Here is an 18151-nt window from a genome sequence, read left to right on the forward strand (position 1 = left end):
AGTTTTGGAGACCAGCACTGCTGCCTGACTTGAAGTACTGGCAACACTGGTTGAGCCTGAAAACAGGTCAGGCCTTCCTTTCACCTGTAACCTTCTCCTGCTTCCACAGAAGGTCTTTTGGCCTTGGTGACATCCTATAAACTGATGATGTTTTGTTTGATGATCAGAATTCTAGTAGGTGTTCCTGACAAAGCACAACTGAAAACGCTGCATTCCTTATCAGACAAAAGATCATACTAAGAAAATGAATTTCATAGCTCCATGTAGGCATTTGTTATGAGTTTGGAAGACTGGGACAATCACCTTTCATCAGAAAACACTGGCTGTCAAGTGAAGATCCTGGAAGTTTAAAGGCAGTCAACACTGATTTGAAACTAGATGGTATTTTAAGGTACAAAATGTTCTTCTCAGGGAATATATTTTAATTTGAACAAATGTTCTGGGCCATACCTTATGCTGAAGCTACTCCAGATTCACTCTGTTATAACCAAGAAAATCCTTTTTAAACGTGGTCAGGTATTAAAGAATCCATTTTACTTCTGGGCATTGCATAAAGGGACCAATGCAGCCAGTGCGCAGGTACTAACAATCCATGTAAAAGAGTTGTAAGTATTCCTTCTGCAGGCAGGAAGGACAGTGTCTGATCTGTGTTGCATAATGCAGATTTCTTTGAAAGCTTCTCTGCATTAAACAGGTACAGCACTTTTAGTTATTTTTCACAGCCCTTTGTTTTCTTTTGTGCAGAAAGTAAATGAAGGAAAGTACAGGAGTTATGAGGAGTTCAAAGCAGATGCTCAACTGCTTCTGCACAACACAGTCATTTTCTATGGAGGTAAAATACTACCTTTACTGCTTGCTTTGTTTTATTTGTCTATATTTGTAGGAAACTCACAAGTTCAGGAATGAATTTGTTATTAGACAGTCTTAAGTGTGGATGAGGTAATTTCAGAGCCCTTAAAAATCAAAGTAAGCTGCAAGAGGACTTTGTGGGGTCTTTTCTGGCCCACCTACTACAGAACTATTTTCTTCCTCTCTGGCTAAAGCTCTTAGTGGGAATTTGCACCTTTGCCATCCAGTTTCTTCTGTAGCCTAAGTGCTAAGTCAGTCTCTACTGCAGATTTTTGCCAATACACATTTGTTGTCCTAGGGTAGAAAGAGGTCTGGTCTCTGATGTGCTGTGTCGGCAAAGACATGTACTACACACAAATATTTCCTTTACTTTTGGGCAATATCCGTCTTATTGTGGCAGCAAATATAGCTACACCCACACTTCTAGTGTGCTGCTGGTGTGGTGTGTAGAGTTACAGCCATCAGAGAGGATACCAGCCACTGGGAGGGTGAGGAGTGACTGACTGGAAGTCAGAAAACACCACCACTGTATCCAGAAGCTATGGCCAGGTCCTGTAACAATGTTCTCCAGAGCCACCATTTCAGGCAGGATGTGGTTCTCCCCTTCAGACACGGCCCCCATCAGTGAAGCTGCAGGAAGGTGGGACCAGTCTGTTTGCAGCACCAGGAGATTCACACTTTGGTTGGTATGGAGAGATGTGAATATGGCAGTAGAGGAACACACAGGGTAAAGGAATCACACAGTTATAAACAGTGTGTGAAGCATTACTCAGAGCAGTGGTCCTTCTGTGATTGTACTCGTGTTCCCATCAAGTGGTGATAGCAGAGAGCCATGTTTTAGGACAACTGCAGCGTGTCATTAAGATACTAGCAGAGAAAAGAACTGGATCCATATTAAGAGCAACTGTGTCTCCCTGCTGCTGCTCCTCAGATGTGCATTTGCATTGTTCAGTGTGAAAGTGGTGTTTTTGCATTGTGAAACAGAAAACAAATATTGAACTGATTGTTAGAAAATTTTAAATGGAAGGGCTGTCCAACTGATTAAATTATGTTTTGTATTCTCAAGCACAATTCTAAATTATAGCATGAAAGTCATACTAATGACAGCTGCAAATCTTCGTGATCATACTATGATTGTTCATGCCATCTATTTTTAATTTATAGCGGACAGTGAACAAGCTGATATAGCAAGGATGCTTTACAAAGACACATGTCATGAAGTAAGTACTGCCAAGTAACCAAGATGTAGTCAAGATACTGATTTTCATTTCAGAATCTAAGAAAGTTATTCTTCATATTACAAAAATAAAAAGGTTGTGGAATTTGTTGCAATTTTTCTCTAAACTGTCTAAGAGCTGATTCAGAATTCCTTTTTCTTTTTCTTTCTCTTTTTTTTTTCCTGGGCAACTAGACTAAAACTTTAAAAATACTGATATTCAAATTTTAGTTTTGAAAATAATCAAGTAATATATAGTTGGACTAGAAATAATTGTACTTATGATACTTTACATGTACTTCTGACAATATAAATTGAACCTGAGCTCAGATTTCTACTAAATTCTGTAACTGGCATTGAGACATTTCTCAACATTCAGAGGAGACCAGAAAATAAAGTTAGGGGAGCTGACACACTTTTTTCTTTTGTACTTTAAATATTTGATGAATTTTAAGAACTATTCTTTGCATTTCATCTATAATAGATCATTAATGTGTCAATTAGTCTCCTTCCTCTGCCTGGGTTTTCTGAAACATGAATAATGTTGCAGCTTGTCTTTAATTCTCTCACAGTTTCACACCTCTAGTTTGCATGCAGAGAAGTAACTCCATCAAATTTGCAGGAGGGGCTGCAAAAATGTACTACTTAAAAGAGAGGAATACTACTGAAGTCATAAATAGGATTTTTTGGCTTATTTACCCTCTCTTTTTTTTTTCAGCTGGATGAACTGCAGCTTTGCAAGAACTGTTTCTATTTGTCAAATGCACGACCCGACAATTGGTTCTGCTATCCCTGTGTATGTGCTGACACAGATTTTTATTTGTTTGCTCTTCTGTATGAAAGCCTGCAAGTTTGGTGTCATTAATGTGTTGAATACTCCATTTCAGTGGGCCTGTTTCTAAGCATGGTTAAGACTCTGTAAGCCTAGATATTTTACACAAGTGAAGTGTTGATTGAAGTTCAAAGCTGCAACAATATAGGTTATAAAACTTGGGTATCAGCCAGTTACAACAGTTTCACAAGAATATAAGGAGCTTACAGAAATAAAACTTTGCTCCTGAATTAAGCTATAGAGATAAGTCTAATTTTTAGTCTGCTTAAAATCTCTGTTTTCAATAGACTGTTATACCCTTTTTAGACTGATTTTTTTTACTTTGATCCTAGCAATATGTCTAACAGGGAAATATGTATTGTAAGAAGATAAAAAAGAAAATAGCACTAGACCTAAACAGCAACAATATTCTTAAGATACTAGCATAGTATTACAGCAAACTGTTTGTGGGAGTTATCAATGTAATACTTTATATTCAATAATAAATACAACATTTTTTCCAGATACCTAATCATGAGTTGGTTTGGGCCAAAATGAAAGGCTTTGGGTTTTGGCCAGCCAAAGTCATGCAGAAAGAGGACAATCAAGTTGATGTTCGCTTTTTTGGCCATCACCACCAAAGGTAATTTATTAATTCCATGTGCTGCTTTTTACAAACAATACTTACAAGAATTTATCTCATCTATCATGTCATAAATCCTGGCTCAGTGAGTTGCCAACATTAGAAACACAGAATACTTTGCCATAATTGTTTCAGAAAATTTAAATTTCAGTCTAACACATCCAAAGTGTCCAAATGGCTCAGAGATTCCTTTTCCACAGTTGCCATAGGGATGTTACTTAATGCCATTTTAATTAAAGACAGCAAGTGAACTTCATCTGTTTCTTCAAATTAGTAGCAGCCTGCTAATCCAGGCCAAGGTGAAAACTGGACAGAAATGTATGTACTCTTACTACCAGCAGTATTGACTTCATGCAATTTCTCATCTGAGCAGATACACTGGAATTTTTTGTTTTAGTAACATAATATTCATCACAAATGTTTGTGTCTCACTGCTAGAACATTGACAGAGCTCCTGCTGTGAGCTAGTTTGCAGTTTCAGAGAATCACTCTTTGCGTTGGAAACGTCACTCTTAGAGATCAGCTTTTACTTCCATCTGCAGTCAGTTCAGCATTTGGGGAGGGTCATAGTAGTGTTACTACAGTGGATATACTAATTTTTCTCCTGCTTTATTTATATGCCTATAATGTAAGAAAAGGAGACATTTGCAAAGTAATTTTCATGGTTGTTGGGAAGGTGGTATAGTTTGGTGCATCTCCAAAGGGTCTAGACAATTCAGTAACAGTGTTTTATGAGACTGTCATTTAAAATGGTTTTAGTGTAACTTGCACAGTATGTAACATGTTTTCAGTAGTTATATGAACTACTGAGACCTTTTAATAGTCAAAAAGTGGTAAAGGGTCTTTATTTATTCAGTCTCAATCACAGGATGATTTCCCCTGAATCTGTTTGCAAATATAGTTTATCTCATTAGTATTTTTGGCTTTAAGTTCACACAGTTTCAAACTGCTTAAACTGACACGTGTGGGATGAAGTGCTTGGAACTGCTTAAATGTGTGCTGATACAAAAGGCAAAGTGCATTTAACTAGAGTGCCATTGCTTAGTTACTGTGCTGGATTGAGACAAAACGATGAATTCCTGGGTGGTGCAAGATGTTTCTTTCAGTTCAATGAAATGAAATTTATATTGCAAGAATTAAGAATCTGTCCACAAAAATTGATTTTTTTACAGTATTTACTCTGTTAGACAGATGTACATGGCAGTGACTCTTTCTTTAATGTCCAATGTTGCTTGATGCTTGGTATAACCTTTCAAAATGTCAAGAGCTGCCCATCTAACTCAATGAGGACTCTCAACATATTTAAGAGGACAAAGTAACTTTGAAACCAAGTCACTGGCATTAATTCAGTCAAAAAGAGCATGAGAGTCCTCACTAAAGTGCAGTCCTGATAGTCAGGAGCCCAAACTACAAAATGTCTCTGTTTAAGTTGATTAGTTGGTACATTTCTTGACACTTCTGGCAAAGAGGTCACAAGCTAAATTGAATTAGCATATGAGCTTCCAGTAAAGGTTTCTGTCTGACTCAGGGCATGTAGCAAGGGAGCAGTTGGGAGATTTGACTGCTGTTGGTGCTGGGGGAGGTTTATGGCTCATCAAAAATGAGAAAGACTTTCAGCCTTAGCACTCACAGCTAATGAGTATTTATAACAACAAAAATGTCTAACACTATGCAGTCTATTTTTTTTAATGTGTTGAATATAAAAAAATGTCTGAGTAAACAGAAATTGTCAATGATTGACCACTGTTAAAAATTGCTTTTAAAGTCAGTTTCCCAGGTCAAGAGCCTTCATCTTATTTTATGTTTCTGAAGCTGTTCATGTTGTGTGTTCCAAAGGGCCTGGATCCCCTCTGAAAACATTCAAGATATCACAGTTAACATCCATCGGCTGCACGTGAAACGCAGTATGGGCTGGAAGAAGGCCTGTGATGAGCTGGAACTGCACCAGCGTTTCCTTCGGGAGGGCAGATTCTGGAAGTCAAAGAATGAAGATAAAGGGGAAGAGGAGGCAGAGTCAAGTATCTCTTCCACCAGCAATGAGCAGGTGAGCACTGCTACAATGTTAGCAATCAGCACAATTTATTAATGGGTACAAAGGTGACCTATTGTGATTAATCTATGAAATTAGCCTTGTGCTCTGTCTGCAGCTTTGTGATGACATGAGGGTTCAAAGGCTTATTCTCCCTTTGGTTTGTAGCTCAGTAGTAGCAAGAATATAAATTTTCCTCTTTCCTCAGTTTCTTGGATGACCCCTCAGAAGTTTCAAAATGTTTGTCACAGCACCTTGATGAGACAGATCAAAATTTCTAACATTAGATAGGAATGTTCAGGTTAAATGTCAGATAGACAGAAACACTGCCTTCTTGGAATCCCACCAAGGGCCAGTCCTGTAGATGTTCAGCCTTTTCACAGGTAGGCTCTGTTCATTTCAGACTGTATTCTGCATTCAGATCGCTGAGTAACACCAACCACAGCATTTTCAGCAAGTCAAACTAAAGTTAGGTGTAAACGTTGCACTTGGAGACCATGTGACCAGCAGCTGATTAAAGTAATTAAAAATGATTCTGCAAAACAAGAAAAATAACATTACTTTTAAGAAAGGCAAAGAGCATAAATAGCCAAAATACAAAACTTTGCATTTCCATATGGAAATTCACTTATCACAGTTGAGCCTTACTAGTCATTCATTGTTCAGGGGGGTGTTATATATTCACTATTACTGACTTTGCAGTAAGATTTTCATAGCTTGCAGGATGCTCCTCCATATTTTTGGTAGTCCTTTCCCTGGCAACATCTTTCCTCATTTAAAACCATTCTCCTCTCTCTAAGTCTGTATTTTTTAAAAATCAGCATGCTTTGACCCTCTTCCTTTTGTCTTTTTGTCAAACAGGTCTATCTCCCAGTTTGGAGCTGAAAACTTAAGGCTGATAAAACTAGTTGTTTTAAGGGGATGCTCCTTATCAAAGTGCTTTTAGGGATTTTAGCCTGGCTTACTTAGCTAACCCTTTGTCGCACTTTTATTTAATGTCTTGTATGCAGTCATGCAACAAGGTGTGATGAAACAAGAAAATGGTCATATGTAGAAGATAACAGTGGCATTTTCCCATTTTTTGGAAATGTCAGTCATAGGGTCTCTGCTCATTTACATATTTTCTGTCCATCCCAGCTGTTCATCCTGCTCTTGGTTAATGCTTATACCTGTTTCACTGTTTTGCTGGATACAGGAACATTTATTCTGAAGCATGAAGTTCCATACAGACCCCTGCAGCTGCAATCAAGTCTGGATAATCTTACCATATTTACTTTCTCTTTATAATCATTGCTGTTTTCTGGCATCCAGCAAGATCTGATGTCTAATTAGGGTTTACTGATACCAGAATATTTCAGAAAACAACTGTTTGAACTTATGTGTTAAATGAGGAAAGGAATGGTTAAGAGTGTTTTAGCAAATGCATATTGAATGTTAAAAGTTGTCCATGAATTTTGTTCCTTTATGTAATGAGTCATCTGTGATAATATGGAATTGTGCACTTCTCATTTAAAAACACCATTCAACTTTCTACACTTTCAACTAAGGTACATTAATTACTTGCAAATAACCTCAAATAAAAGGCATATCAGTCATGTTACAGTGAATGCCACTTACATGAACTGGTTTCTGGATTGATTCAATATGATTTTCTTAATGTTCATAGCTGAAGGTTACTCAGGAACCAAGAGCAAAGAAAGGGCGACGTAACCAGAGTATGGAGCTCAAAAAAGAAGTAAGTAACCTCAATTAACATGTTTGTAGATGTGGTAAAGCATAAAGAGCCTGAAATTTTAAAAAAACATTTCTTCAATTTCAGTCATCTTTCACTGGTTTTACAGTATTAATCTTGGAAGTTCCAACCCCATATCTTCGTCCTCCTTGCTAACAACCATAATTGTGCTTTCCACATGCAAGCCACTTGGGTCATAATGGAAATATTTTGTATCATGAATAAATCAAGTCAGCATACAACATTTCTTTAATGACAAATTCAGACTACTTAGTAAGTGTATAGACAGCAGAAATTAGAAAGTATTTCGCACGATCAAGACTATTAACTTTATGAAATCTCATATCTGCCTTTGCCTGTGGAACTTCCTTGTTTATGCTGCCTGCACATGGAAGGATCCGGTAGCCAAGGGCTGCATTATTGCACATGCACACAAGGGGGCAGTTACAGAGAGAGCCATAAATCTGCTTACCAACTGCCAAGGACTTTTTCCTGGCCTTGTTCCAGCCACATGTTGAACACTAAGAAAAATTTACATATAAGCCCAGTCCTTGGAAGAAAACTCAGAATACCATTCCAGAGGAGGGATTGGGTGTTTTAGCAGCAGAGCTTTGTGGGATGACTAAAATACAGACGTGACTATTCCTAATACCCGGGCACCTGCCTCCCTGTTCTGTCTGACCCCACAGGAGGCACTTTTATCGATGGAGGCAGGGACACACAGTTTGTGCTGCTTCCTGTGGCACAGACTGTGTTTGAGTGCAAGATAGGGAGACTACACGTTAGGATGTCTCGTAATTTTTGTTGTGTTTTCTGATCAACAAATGCTGTAATTAGCTTCATTTATTTATGGCTTAACATTTGCCTTTTAGCTCTGCTTGTATTTGGTCAGTGATCCAGAAGTCAATCACAGTTACCTCTTAGAGAGTAATTGGCTGCAAAAGGGAATACACAGTCAGTCTTTTGATTAGTGTCAACAGTGCCCCATCACACAGGCACAAAGTCCAGTCCTGAGCAAGGCTGGTGTTACAAGGTCTGTGTGCTTTATCTCTACACTGTTAAATGATCCTTAAAAAAATCTTAAGTTAAAAAATAAAATACTTTTATTTTTTGTCTTCAGACACTTCAAATATCAATTAGAGTTTTCAGGAATATAACTTCGATCCATTCTAAAGAGCAGGAGCAATTGGTGTTCCAGTGTAATAACACAGGCAGCTAAATTCAGTACAGTACATACAGTAACTATTACTTCTTTCTTGATAATTGTGTAATTATATAAAGCGTCTGTGGTCATCCAAGTCTAGTTCTATATTATTGGAAGCAAGACGCAGACGCTCATTAGCCTTTCATCTTCAAAGCACCTTTGAAGTACTAATCAATCTTTGCAGCAGTTCTATGGAATCAGTGGAATATCACAGACTCCAGTGGAGCCTGCTGGGCCAGAGTAAGCCCAAAGTTTGCCAAAACAATTCAGGCACCTTGGGCATGCAGCTACAGTCTCTTCAGGCAGAATGGTAGGGGGGAAAAATTCTATAGCAAACGTTTAGTCATCCCAAGGGATCTGCAGTGATTCAGCATAGCCTCGGAGGTTTGTCGTACTTTTGGGGAAGTGAGGCTGGTGACTGTAGCATACTGATGCCATTTCTCTGCTTCCTTTTGGAGAGCTCCTAGATGAAGTCAGAAAAGCCTGACAAAAGAGCCTTACCCACTGTCACTTGGTTTTCCCCAGGGATCCCACATCCCATTAGCACTAAAGGTCTTTAACAGACACCTTTCACATTAATTGCGCTGGCATTAGTCATGCAACATTTTGTCTCAAGGGAACTGAATAGTTAACAAATTGCCTTGTTCTCTTTTGATATCTGGATTTACAAGTTTATTCTTTCTCTGTAGGAGCCAGAACCTGAAACTGAAGCAGTAAGTTCAAGCCAGGAAATTCCCACAATGCCTCAGCCCATTGAAAAAGTTTCAGTCTCAACTCAGACTAAGAAGTTAAGTGCCTCTTCTCCAAAAATGCTGCATCGGAGCACCCAGACCAGTAATGATGGAGTGTGTCAGAACATGTGCCATGACAAATACACCAAAATCTTTAATGATTTCAAGGACAGGATGAAAGCTGATCACAAAAGAGAAACTGAGAGAGTTGTGCGAGAGGCAGTGGAAAAGGTAACACTTGTTGAACACCAACTACACAGGTTTGAGGAGAGGAGAAGTGTGGATTTTTTTCACATTCTTTTCTATTTTTGTAACAAACACCCACAAAAAAAAAGGCATTTTCCAAAGAGAGTACATAAAATAGTCTCCATTATTGCTTTTTAGATTCCTTCTATATCAATAGATCTACTTTCAACAGAAAACTCCTTCTTTTTTTGGTTCTTGTCCAGTGAAATCAGTTTGTGATCCAAAACTGAAACTAACTGTTCATTCTTAAGGATCTGTTTTGTCTTCATTTGTCAAGTGTGATTATATACAATGGCATTGTTTAACGGCTGTTCATAAATAATTCTTCTTTTGTCAATGTTCTAACATAAAGATTAAATAGGGTCACTGAAATTTGTTTGAATTGCCTTATCTAATAATAACCTTTTTAAAATTCAATGTCTAAGCCTGACCTGGCTGGAGAGAGCAGAACAATTTAGAGGATGATTTGTCTGACCTCTCTTAAGTACTTGTCTTAAGATAAGATTAATTTCCTTCTGGATGAATGACTATAGAATGAACCTAGGGAGTTTAAGTGTTAACCCTGTAGGATTAAGACACGAAGCACCTGAGCAAGGGCAAAAGTATTGACAATTAATGCTAAAAGGTACCTCCTACTGAACTCAGGAATCGTCTGCTTTGTAGACCATTGCAGTAGTGCCCTTGCAGTAGATTTATATGCAGTTGTAGATTTAGAAAAGACAAAATCTTTTTCTAAAATAAGTTCATAACTTCATAAAATGATCATTGACAAGATATACATAGGACCTATTAAGCTGATTTTATAGATGCGTTGCAGAATACAAATACAGTGGCATTTTTATTTTGAACATTTCTTATTTTGTTATAACTAAAAAAGCACTTTTTGTTTTTTAAATAGAAGACATTTCTAGCTGTCTGTCCTCCACCCACATCAGTAATAGAAGTTTACAGGGTAGAGATTTAAAGAAGATGCTTTTATTCCAATAGCTGCCCCTTGACCAGTTTTTCTGACTCTCTTGTGGCAGCTGCGTACGGAGATGGAAGAAGAGAAAAGGCAGGCTGTAAATAAAGCTGTGGCCAACGCACAAGGAGAGATGGACAGAAAATGTAAGCAGGTGAAGGAGAAGTGCAAAGAAGAATTTTTAGAAGAAATTAAGAAACTAGCAGGCCAGCACAAGCAACTGATTTCCCAGACCAAGAAGAAGCAGTGGGTAAGTGTCAAAAAATTATCACAAGAGGGTAAGTGGAAATGTATCATGCATACTGCAGGCCAGCTGAAGGTGATTTCTTCCTTACTTTTAGCTGCACCTCTCTTTCACTGGTCTTTGAGCTTTCAGGCCTTCTCCATATTATTGCTTTCAAATTTTCTCCACATTTCTATTCAACGTTCTGATTATTTTCCACCCTAATTCATTAGTGTTAATAGCACCATCTTCTCAAGTCCAATCAGATGTTAGTATGAAAATATTTTTTTCTAAATGCAGTTTTACTTCATATAAGACATATTTTACATTATGTTCACACTTCTTTGATCTTGAGACCCCAGAAGGTAAATATCTGACTGCATTAGTTTGGATTCCCCTGCTAATAAGACTGGTAGTGATATCCTTTCGGCTTTTTCCTCTCCTTGCTTTTTCTGCAGCTCTTTTATATTCTTTTGTATTAAGGCATTACATTCTGAAATACATTTAGCTCCCTTTTTCAGTCCTTAAGCTAAATCTGCAGCATTGACTACAAAGAAGAAACATGTTGGTACTCCCTTTAAAAAAGTGAAAATAGACATCTAACTTACCATTTCATTACATGCCATAAACCTTTCCCTGTTTTTGTTTGGTTTGTGTCTCGTGTTTTCCTTTCAAGCCAGAAGGATATTCTCCCTATGATACTGTGCTGCTTGCCAGGAGCAGGGGCAGGTGGAAATCACTGCTCTGAGGGTCTGGGAGCCTGGCACATGCACAAACTTTGCTATTTCTTTGCAAATTTTCACATAACAAGGGAATGGAATCCATGATTCAGGAAGTCTCACTGCACTGTGACAGCTGTCTGTAACACCCAGAGTGGTGGGTGCAAAATTGGAGCACTGTCTTGGCCAGATGGGGCTGGGAAGGAGCAGGAGCCTCCACGAGGTGGCAGGTCGAGCTGAGGGACAGCCTGGTTTGCCTTTTGCTGTAAAGGACTGTTTGCTGCTGCTCAGCCTCATTAGTCCCTGTGCTTATACATGAAACCACAGTTCCTGCCAGGAAAACTCTGCTCTGGGGAAGAGTGGAGTAAATATTCAGGCGAGACAGTCGGTCGCTGACTATCAGAGTTACAAGTTTGGCTTTTGAGAAGAGAACAATTACTTCAAATGCCAGAGCTCCTGTAAAGTCTTTCTTTGTGTTTGTCATATAGATTTTACTGTGGGTTTTATGATGGTGCAGTGCTTGGTTCTTTGTCAATGAGAAAATTCCTCCCTGCCTCCCAGTCTCTGTGGACCAGAGAAGTTATTTATGTCTCTGTCTCGAACAAGTTACTGTGTGCAGTGTATCACCAGCCCTGGTGTCTGCATGTGTGTGCCTGTGGCACTGGAGAGGGAAACTGAATTGCTTTGTCCTCTATAGATTACATCAAATGAGCTCCCTGCTGTCAAAAGTCAAGAGCCCACATGTTGCCACCATTCAGCATGCAGTGACTCAGGCACAGTAACTTGTTTGTGAGACTGGACTCTTAGCTCTACCTGCTTTTTGGTGTTTTCAAAGGAAAAATTTACAAAAGAGACTGATTAGATTTACTTTCATCTGCTCCAACATCCTTTACCATATCCTTCAGACTAATCAGAGAGTGGCCTGGTACCACATCACTGCATTTTATTATCATATACATAAAACCTCTAACCAAGCAAGACAATCAAAGATATAAAGAGTATTTGACAGTCTTGCCTGTTTCTGTGGCCTTGAATTATCTGTCAATCACCACCTTAAATGAAGGCATCATGCAGGCAGCTGGTTTACATGTGACAGGAGAGGGAGGGTACGGATAAAGACCCTTGCATTCAATCTGATGGATTTGCCTGCCAACACACAGCCTTAGGCAGCTGGAGTTGGTCCAATTACACAACTCTCCAGTGACTTTTCCTTCGGTGGTACTAATGACAGTCCCTGGTGTTTAGTACTGCGCTTCTATGCTGCTATTATAATGATACCTCCTTACCAAAATCTCATGTAATTAACACACATACTAAATGAGTTTTGGTGGCTTTGCTTTTTAATTAGAAGCAAAGACCTCTGGTTTTGAGTAATGCAGATGACAAAGCTTGGGAATACAGCTGCTATTATTCATGCTATATTTGTCTTTTTCTCATATCTGAAAAAAATCCATGGGAATGAAGGGATCATTTTGCTGGTGGCACACAGGGACACGAGAAGAGTCATTCACAGCCCTTGGGAGACTGGTGTGTAGTTGAAGAACAACACTTCCTGTGGCTCTAACTGGTTGCAATCCCCTCGGCTTAGCCCAGTTTCAATTTTAGACCTCCAGACAAATCTGTGTTTAATACAGATACCTCAAGTAAATAGCAAACAGAAGGAAGAAATTTAAAGGGAGGGATAATGATCATGAAATTATGCAGCTCAATGGCCTCCAGAATACAGGCTGGAGTGCTGGCCTTGTCAATGTTTCTGCTTTAGTTCCTCTCAGTTCTTTTATTGGTGTATAAGCCTCACTTAAATTGGTACATAAGTAATTTCTATAGATAGCTTTTAACTTTGTTTCTTTCAGATTTATTTACACACATACTTATTCTAAATTGCAACAGGTGGTTTTTAAAGGGAATGAGCATTGTCTGTGATGTGTACTGTCTGAAACAAAAACTCAAGTGATTGATAACAGTTAGAAACAGGAAAATACCAAGAAAGGAGGAGGCCTGAGGCCAGTTGGCATTTTGCCTCCTGTTCCACATGTGCTTGTACCAGCACAGATGACATTATTTTCCTTTTGTAAGTGGAGATTTACATCCCACACTTATGGCCAACATATGTAAAGGGAAGTGCAGGACCCAGAGATCAGTTGTCCTCTCGTGACTTAAGTTTTTTTTTTTGATCTCTCCAAGCAAGCAGATGTGAAGCTGGTCTCTGGGCTGAGGCCCATGCTGTAGATAATGGAGAGGCACAGCTGTTCCCTGCACCTTTCCAGCAGATGATCCTAATGGCTCCCACAGGCTTGTGGGGAGCCAGCAACATGAAAAAAAAAAGGAAAACAGCTCTCAAGAGGACACTTGTTTGCAGACATTTCTACAAAAAAACTTCTCAGGAGCTAAATTATAAAAGGAAAATGGAGTGGTTCCCTTCTCATGCAGCTAGGGCAGTCCCTTTATTGCTGATGTAAATAAATGGCTATCAGTTTAGCCAATGTTAATGTTGGCTTTCTTGGATCTGTCTTTCAGTAGTGTGGATGTATTTTTTGTTTTGTTTTAAGGCAAATGAGTTTGTTTTCCTTGTAATTCTCTGTTTTATTAACAATGCTATAGCTACACAGGGCATAAAAAGTAAATTGTGTGTTATTCTGTGGTTTGATAACAGCCTGCACAGACTGTGTGATATCTCTCCCTCTGTTCCCCATCATGCAATAAGCATTTCAGTCTGGATTCCTAAAGACGCTCTCTGATTTTGAGCAGACCAGATTTAGAAAGACAAATCTGAGGTCATTAGAACCTGACTCTCAAGGACATAGAGTATAAATGGTACCTTTAGCAGCAATGCCACCCTGCTTTCCAGAATTTTGTCAGAATGATAGCTAATACTTTTGCAGCACTCCCTTAAGGGGTATAAACCCACCTGAACACAGGGCACGTTGCCTGTGGGGTGTGATACCTCCTTGGTGACCACCCATAGTGTTGACCAGCGTGTTGTGTTCCCTTTTTTAGTTCCTCAGAGGCCACAGAGTTATTTTCCAAGTAGCTGTTCCAGCTCCCAGAATTCTGTGTGTTCTGAGGTAGAAATCCTCTTTGCTGCAGCACACACCAGAACCAAGTGCTTCTGCATAAATCGTGGGCTGTGTAGTATCTCTCTTTCAGGAGTATTGTGCAGTCCTGGCAGGTGTGACAAGGGGAAAGAGCCCATGTAACGATCCTGTGTCCAACAGGCCTTCTCTGGTTTCTAGAAGACTGGAGGAAAAGGCACTTTCTTCATCTTCTCAGTAGCACTGATGCAGCCTGATGTTTTCTTTTCAGATTGCAGTGCTGTGCTGGCAGTCAGCAAACCCCAGTGACATTGACCTCCTTGCAGACTCACCTTAAATGGGCTATAACAAACCACTTGGTAACAAATTATTCTTGTCTCTTGGGATATTATTGTTATGACTCTGGAGATTTTCCTAGGCCAAAAGGATCTACCCCACCAACCTCTGGACAGGTCAGGCTTGTAAAGAAACCTCAGAGAGACTGATTTTCAAGCTTGTGCAGAACCTGTTCACACCAGAAGTGCCTGTGGATTTATTGTAGCTTTTAGGACACAGATCAATGTGCTGTTACACAGATGTAGAGTTAAAGATGGTTCCTGCACTGTGTGGCTGAAAAATGTCAGTCCATTGACCTGAAAGATGAGTTTTCTTAAATGAGGCATGATTTTTTGACAAGCAATAATCCAAACTCTGGAAAACACAAAAGCATTGTGCTGATTTGCTAAAGATCAGTGCCTCACTCGGCATGTGTGAAAAGTGCCCTCCTGCCTCTGGATGCCCCGAGTATAAAATGAAAGAGAAGCATTGCTCTGCATGTGCTGGTGCATCCATGGACAGGTGAGAAGGGTGGTGAGGAGGGATCCTGCCAGGGTGGTAATCCCATCTCATTTGTTCTCTCTTCACAGTGCTACAACTGTGAAGAGGAGGCGATGTACCACTGCTGCTGGAACACCTCCTACTGCTCCATCAAGTGTCAGCAGGAGCACTGGCACGCCGAACACAAACGCACCTGCCGCAGGAAAAGATGAAAGAGTCGTTCCTCCCCTAGAACATCACCCCAATGATTGCTACACACAGCGGTTTTTGTTTCCAAGAAGCCAAAATTGTTTAGAATTTGCTTCCCATTTTGCACCAGCCTTTAAACACTTTTCGTAAAAGAAGTTTTGCACAAGTAACTTCAGTCTTCTGTTTAATGCTCCTCCAAAATTTTGTCGGCGAAATAAATTTAACATCTGTGGGAGCAGGTTACTTTAAATAATTTTAAACTAGAGGATTTGTTGCATTTTCAGCAAATTTTAAAACATTTTTAGGTTTTACAGAGATTTTAATCTTTAAAAACAGCAGATCTATAAACAAAAAAAATGATGCAAGTTTAAAAGCAGGAACATGTAAAAACTAGATCTGAATGTAAGAAGAACAGAACTGTTTCAGAAAAAACGAAGTATACTACCTTGATGTAACATTTATTTCTTAACCTTGTTGAGCTGGTTTTGTTCAGCTTAATTTTACTGTTTAAAGGCATTATCTATTGGTTATACCAGTGGGTACATGATTGAATTTAGGGAACAGGGTTGACACAGCAGGTGCTAGTCCTGCGTATTTTTTCTTAAATATTTCCCAACTGTGTTTTATTTTCATTATTTCTTTTCAATATATAACTTTTATAACAAAATATTAGCTTTGATCTTGTAGTTTAAAATCACAGGGAACTGGGGTAATCTTTTACTGAGCTGGATCTTAGAGAAAAATGAATATTTAAATTTTGAAGTTTGCACATTTCATCTTTGTCCTAACATGAGTGCTTGTAACAAGAATAAGAAAAGCCAAAAAAAACCAACAAGAAAACCCAACTACCTTTATTCATACTTGGAATTATGAGGCATAGAAATTACTTTATTGCTCCCCCCCTTCAGCCTCCCCAATCCAATGTCATTTGACCACCTATGATCTGGTGTCACCTGGTCCATCATAACTTGATAATAAATGGAGAAAAAGCACTTAAGTTTCACAGAAGCCGTTATGTTTGTAGTAATGGGTCATTGCCTAATAATGAGCTCCATCACTGTACTCAGAATGAAGAATAATGCATGTTAATTTTCTTGTATTAAAGATGCCGTGATTTGTAAAAAGTCTGTATTTTGCGGAATGTCTGGATTAAGAAGCATTACCAATAGGAATGGATCGATAGTTGAAAAATGATTTTCTTTTTGTTTGTTTTATATATAGATATATGAATTGCATCCATGTTCAGAGACAATTTTTTAAATAGATGTAAAGCTTACTTAAATAGCTTTTCTTTTAAAGTGTCTCCACATTTTAGTTTCTTTCAAAGATTGGTCTTAGACTGAGTCATATGCCCATTAATCATCCAGCTATTTTTTGAGAAGTTAGAGGAATAATTTGTAAATATTTATTTAGATCTTTGATATTTATTGAAAGCAATTACATGATGGAACGATGGAAGCTGAAGAATCAGGAGGAAAGCCTTTTAAAAAGTTTTCTCTAGGATTTGTCAGGGTCATTTTAAAGACAAAAATATAACTAAGACTTCTGTGAATTACCACTGAAATCCTGACCTTTTTTACTTACAGTGGTGATATAAGTTAATTGACTAGATACTGCCAAATATTGCCCCATATATTGCAGAAATTAAGTGGTAAGTTGATTGAAAAAAATAGTAAGTAGATGGTAACTTATATTACCACAGCTACATTATTGCCTGATAAATGTGTAATTAACTTTTGTCGCCTCTGTGTTGTGACTGTAAAACACTTCACAACTAAAAATCAATCTTGTTCAATTACTTTACAATTTCCAAAACTTCGATCCACCCCTATGAAAGCAAGTTATTGTGGAAATATTTTTGGTGTAAAATCATTCCAGAATATGTAATATTTAACTGATAGCTGCATGAAAGTAAGATTCGTGTTACTTTGGCTTTTTTGTCTCTGTTGACACGGTTGCACATTTCCAAGTTACTACAGCGTGAAAACTGTGTGTTTTAAAGAAAAAAAAAACAAAACAAAACAAAAAAAAAAAGGTTGTGACCTGGTTTTGTATAAGTTTTAGGTAAAATTACAATTGATTGTTTTAGGAATCATGATTTAAAAATAATTTTTCTGCAAATCATAAAGCTATATTAAAGTGTTGAGCTTAGCCACTATGCACATTGTAATTATTCATTGTGGCTGTCCAGTTTATGATGCATTCTGGCATTTTGTAAGCTGCTCTGACTAGCAATATATAGAGTCATTTAATGTGTTAACATTGGTTAATAAATGTATTTAAAAAAAACCTCACTGAAAGTGCCTGTGTTGATTTTGGCCAGTTGTCATCATGTCCCTGGGTGAGCATGCCTGAGGCTGCTGTTTTGGTTTGTCCTCAGCTAGAGGGACCAGGGCTGTGGATAGGGAGCTATGCCTGAACTCCCAAAAACATTGCTCCTGACTGGAGGGGAGTGGCATGGCCATGGAAGGGCTTCAGCATTTAATGTGACTCTCAGCACCGACACACAATCTTTTCAGCCTGTGCAGGACCAGCACACTCCAAGGGCTGTGGCCATCATGTTCTGGTTTTAATGTGAGACCCTGTGCTGCCAGAAGCCAGGCGGGGGCTCACAGAGCTTTTGCTTCCTCTCACCAGTAGCCCCACTCTGCCTCCTCCCTCACCCAGTCACCAACCCTGAGCCTGCACCTGTTGTGTATGTCATTAATAAAGTAATTCCACCTGGAGGGACTGAGAGGATTGTATGAATC

The 18151-nt window shown here is 38.8% G+C and overlaps 1 protein-coding gene across 9 annotated transcripts in view; it reads left to right on the plus strand.

The window, feature by feature from the left end:
* The window catches only part of ZMYND11 (zinc finger MYND-type containing 11), a 106185-nt gene extending 88496 nt beyond the window's left edge, over positions 1 to 17689 (plus strand). For 8 of the 9 annotated variants that reach the window (XM_071561545.1, XM_071561548.1, XM_071561550.1 and 5 more), the window contains 9 exons: positions 745 to 832; positions 2014 to 2069; positions 2784 to 2861; positions 3401 to 3519; positions 5356 to 5563; positions 7215 to 7283; positions 9174 to 9446; positions 10487 to 10672; positions 15302 to 17689. In XM_071561545.1, the coding sequence (XP_071417646.1) occupies positions 745 to 832; positions 2014 to 2069; positions 2784 to 2861; positions 3401 to 3519; positions 5356 to 5563; positions 7215 to 7283; positions 9174 to 9446; positions 10487 to 10672; positions 15302 to 15424 (1200 nt within the window). In that variant the 3' untranslated portion in view covers positions 15425 to 17689. Of the gene's footprint in view, positions 1 to 744; positions 833 to 2013; positions 2070 to 2783; positions 2862 to 3400; positions 3520 to 5355; positions 5564 to 7214; positions 7284 to 9173; positions 9447 to 10486; positions 10673 to 14667; positions 14756 to 15301 lie in introns of all 9 variants that reach the window. The other variant, XM_071561549.1, reaches the window with a different exon arrangement.
* Positions 17690 to 18151: the final 462 nt, after the last annotated feature.

Source organism: Pithys albifrons, chromosome 7, assembly GCF_047495875.1.
Source record: "Pithys albifrons albifrons isolate INPA30051 chromosome 7, PitAlb_v1, whole genome shotgun sequence".
Lineage (NCBI taxonomy): Eukaryota > Metazoa > Chordata > Aves > Passeriformes > Thamnophilidae > Pithys > Pithys albifrons.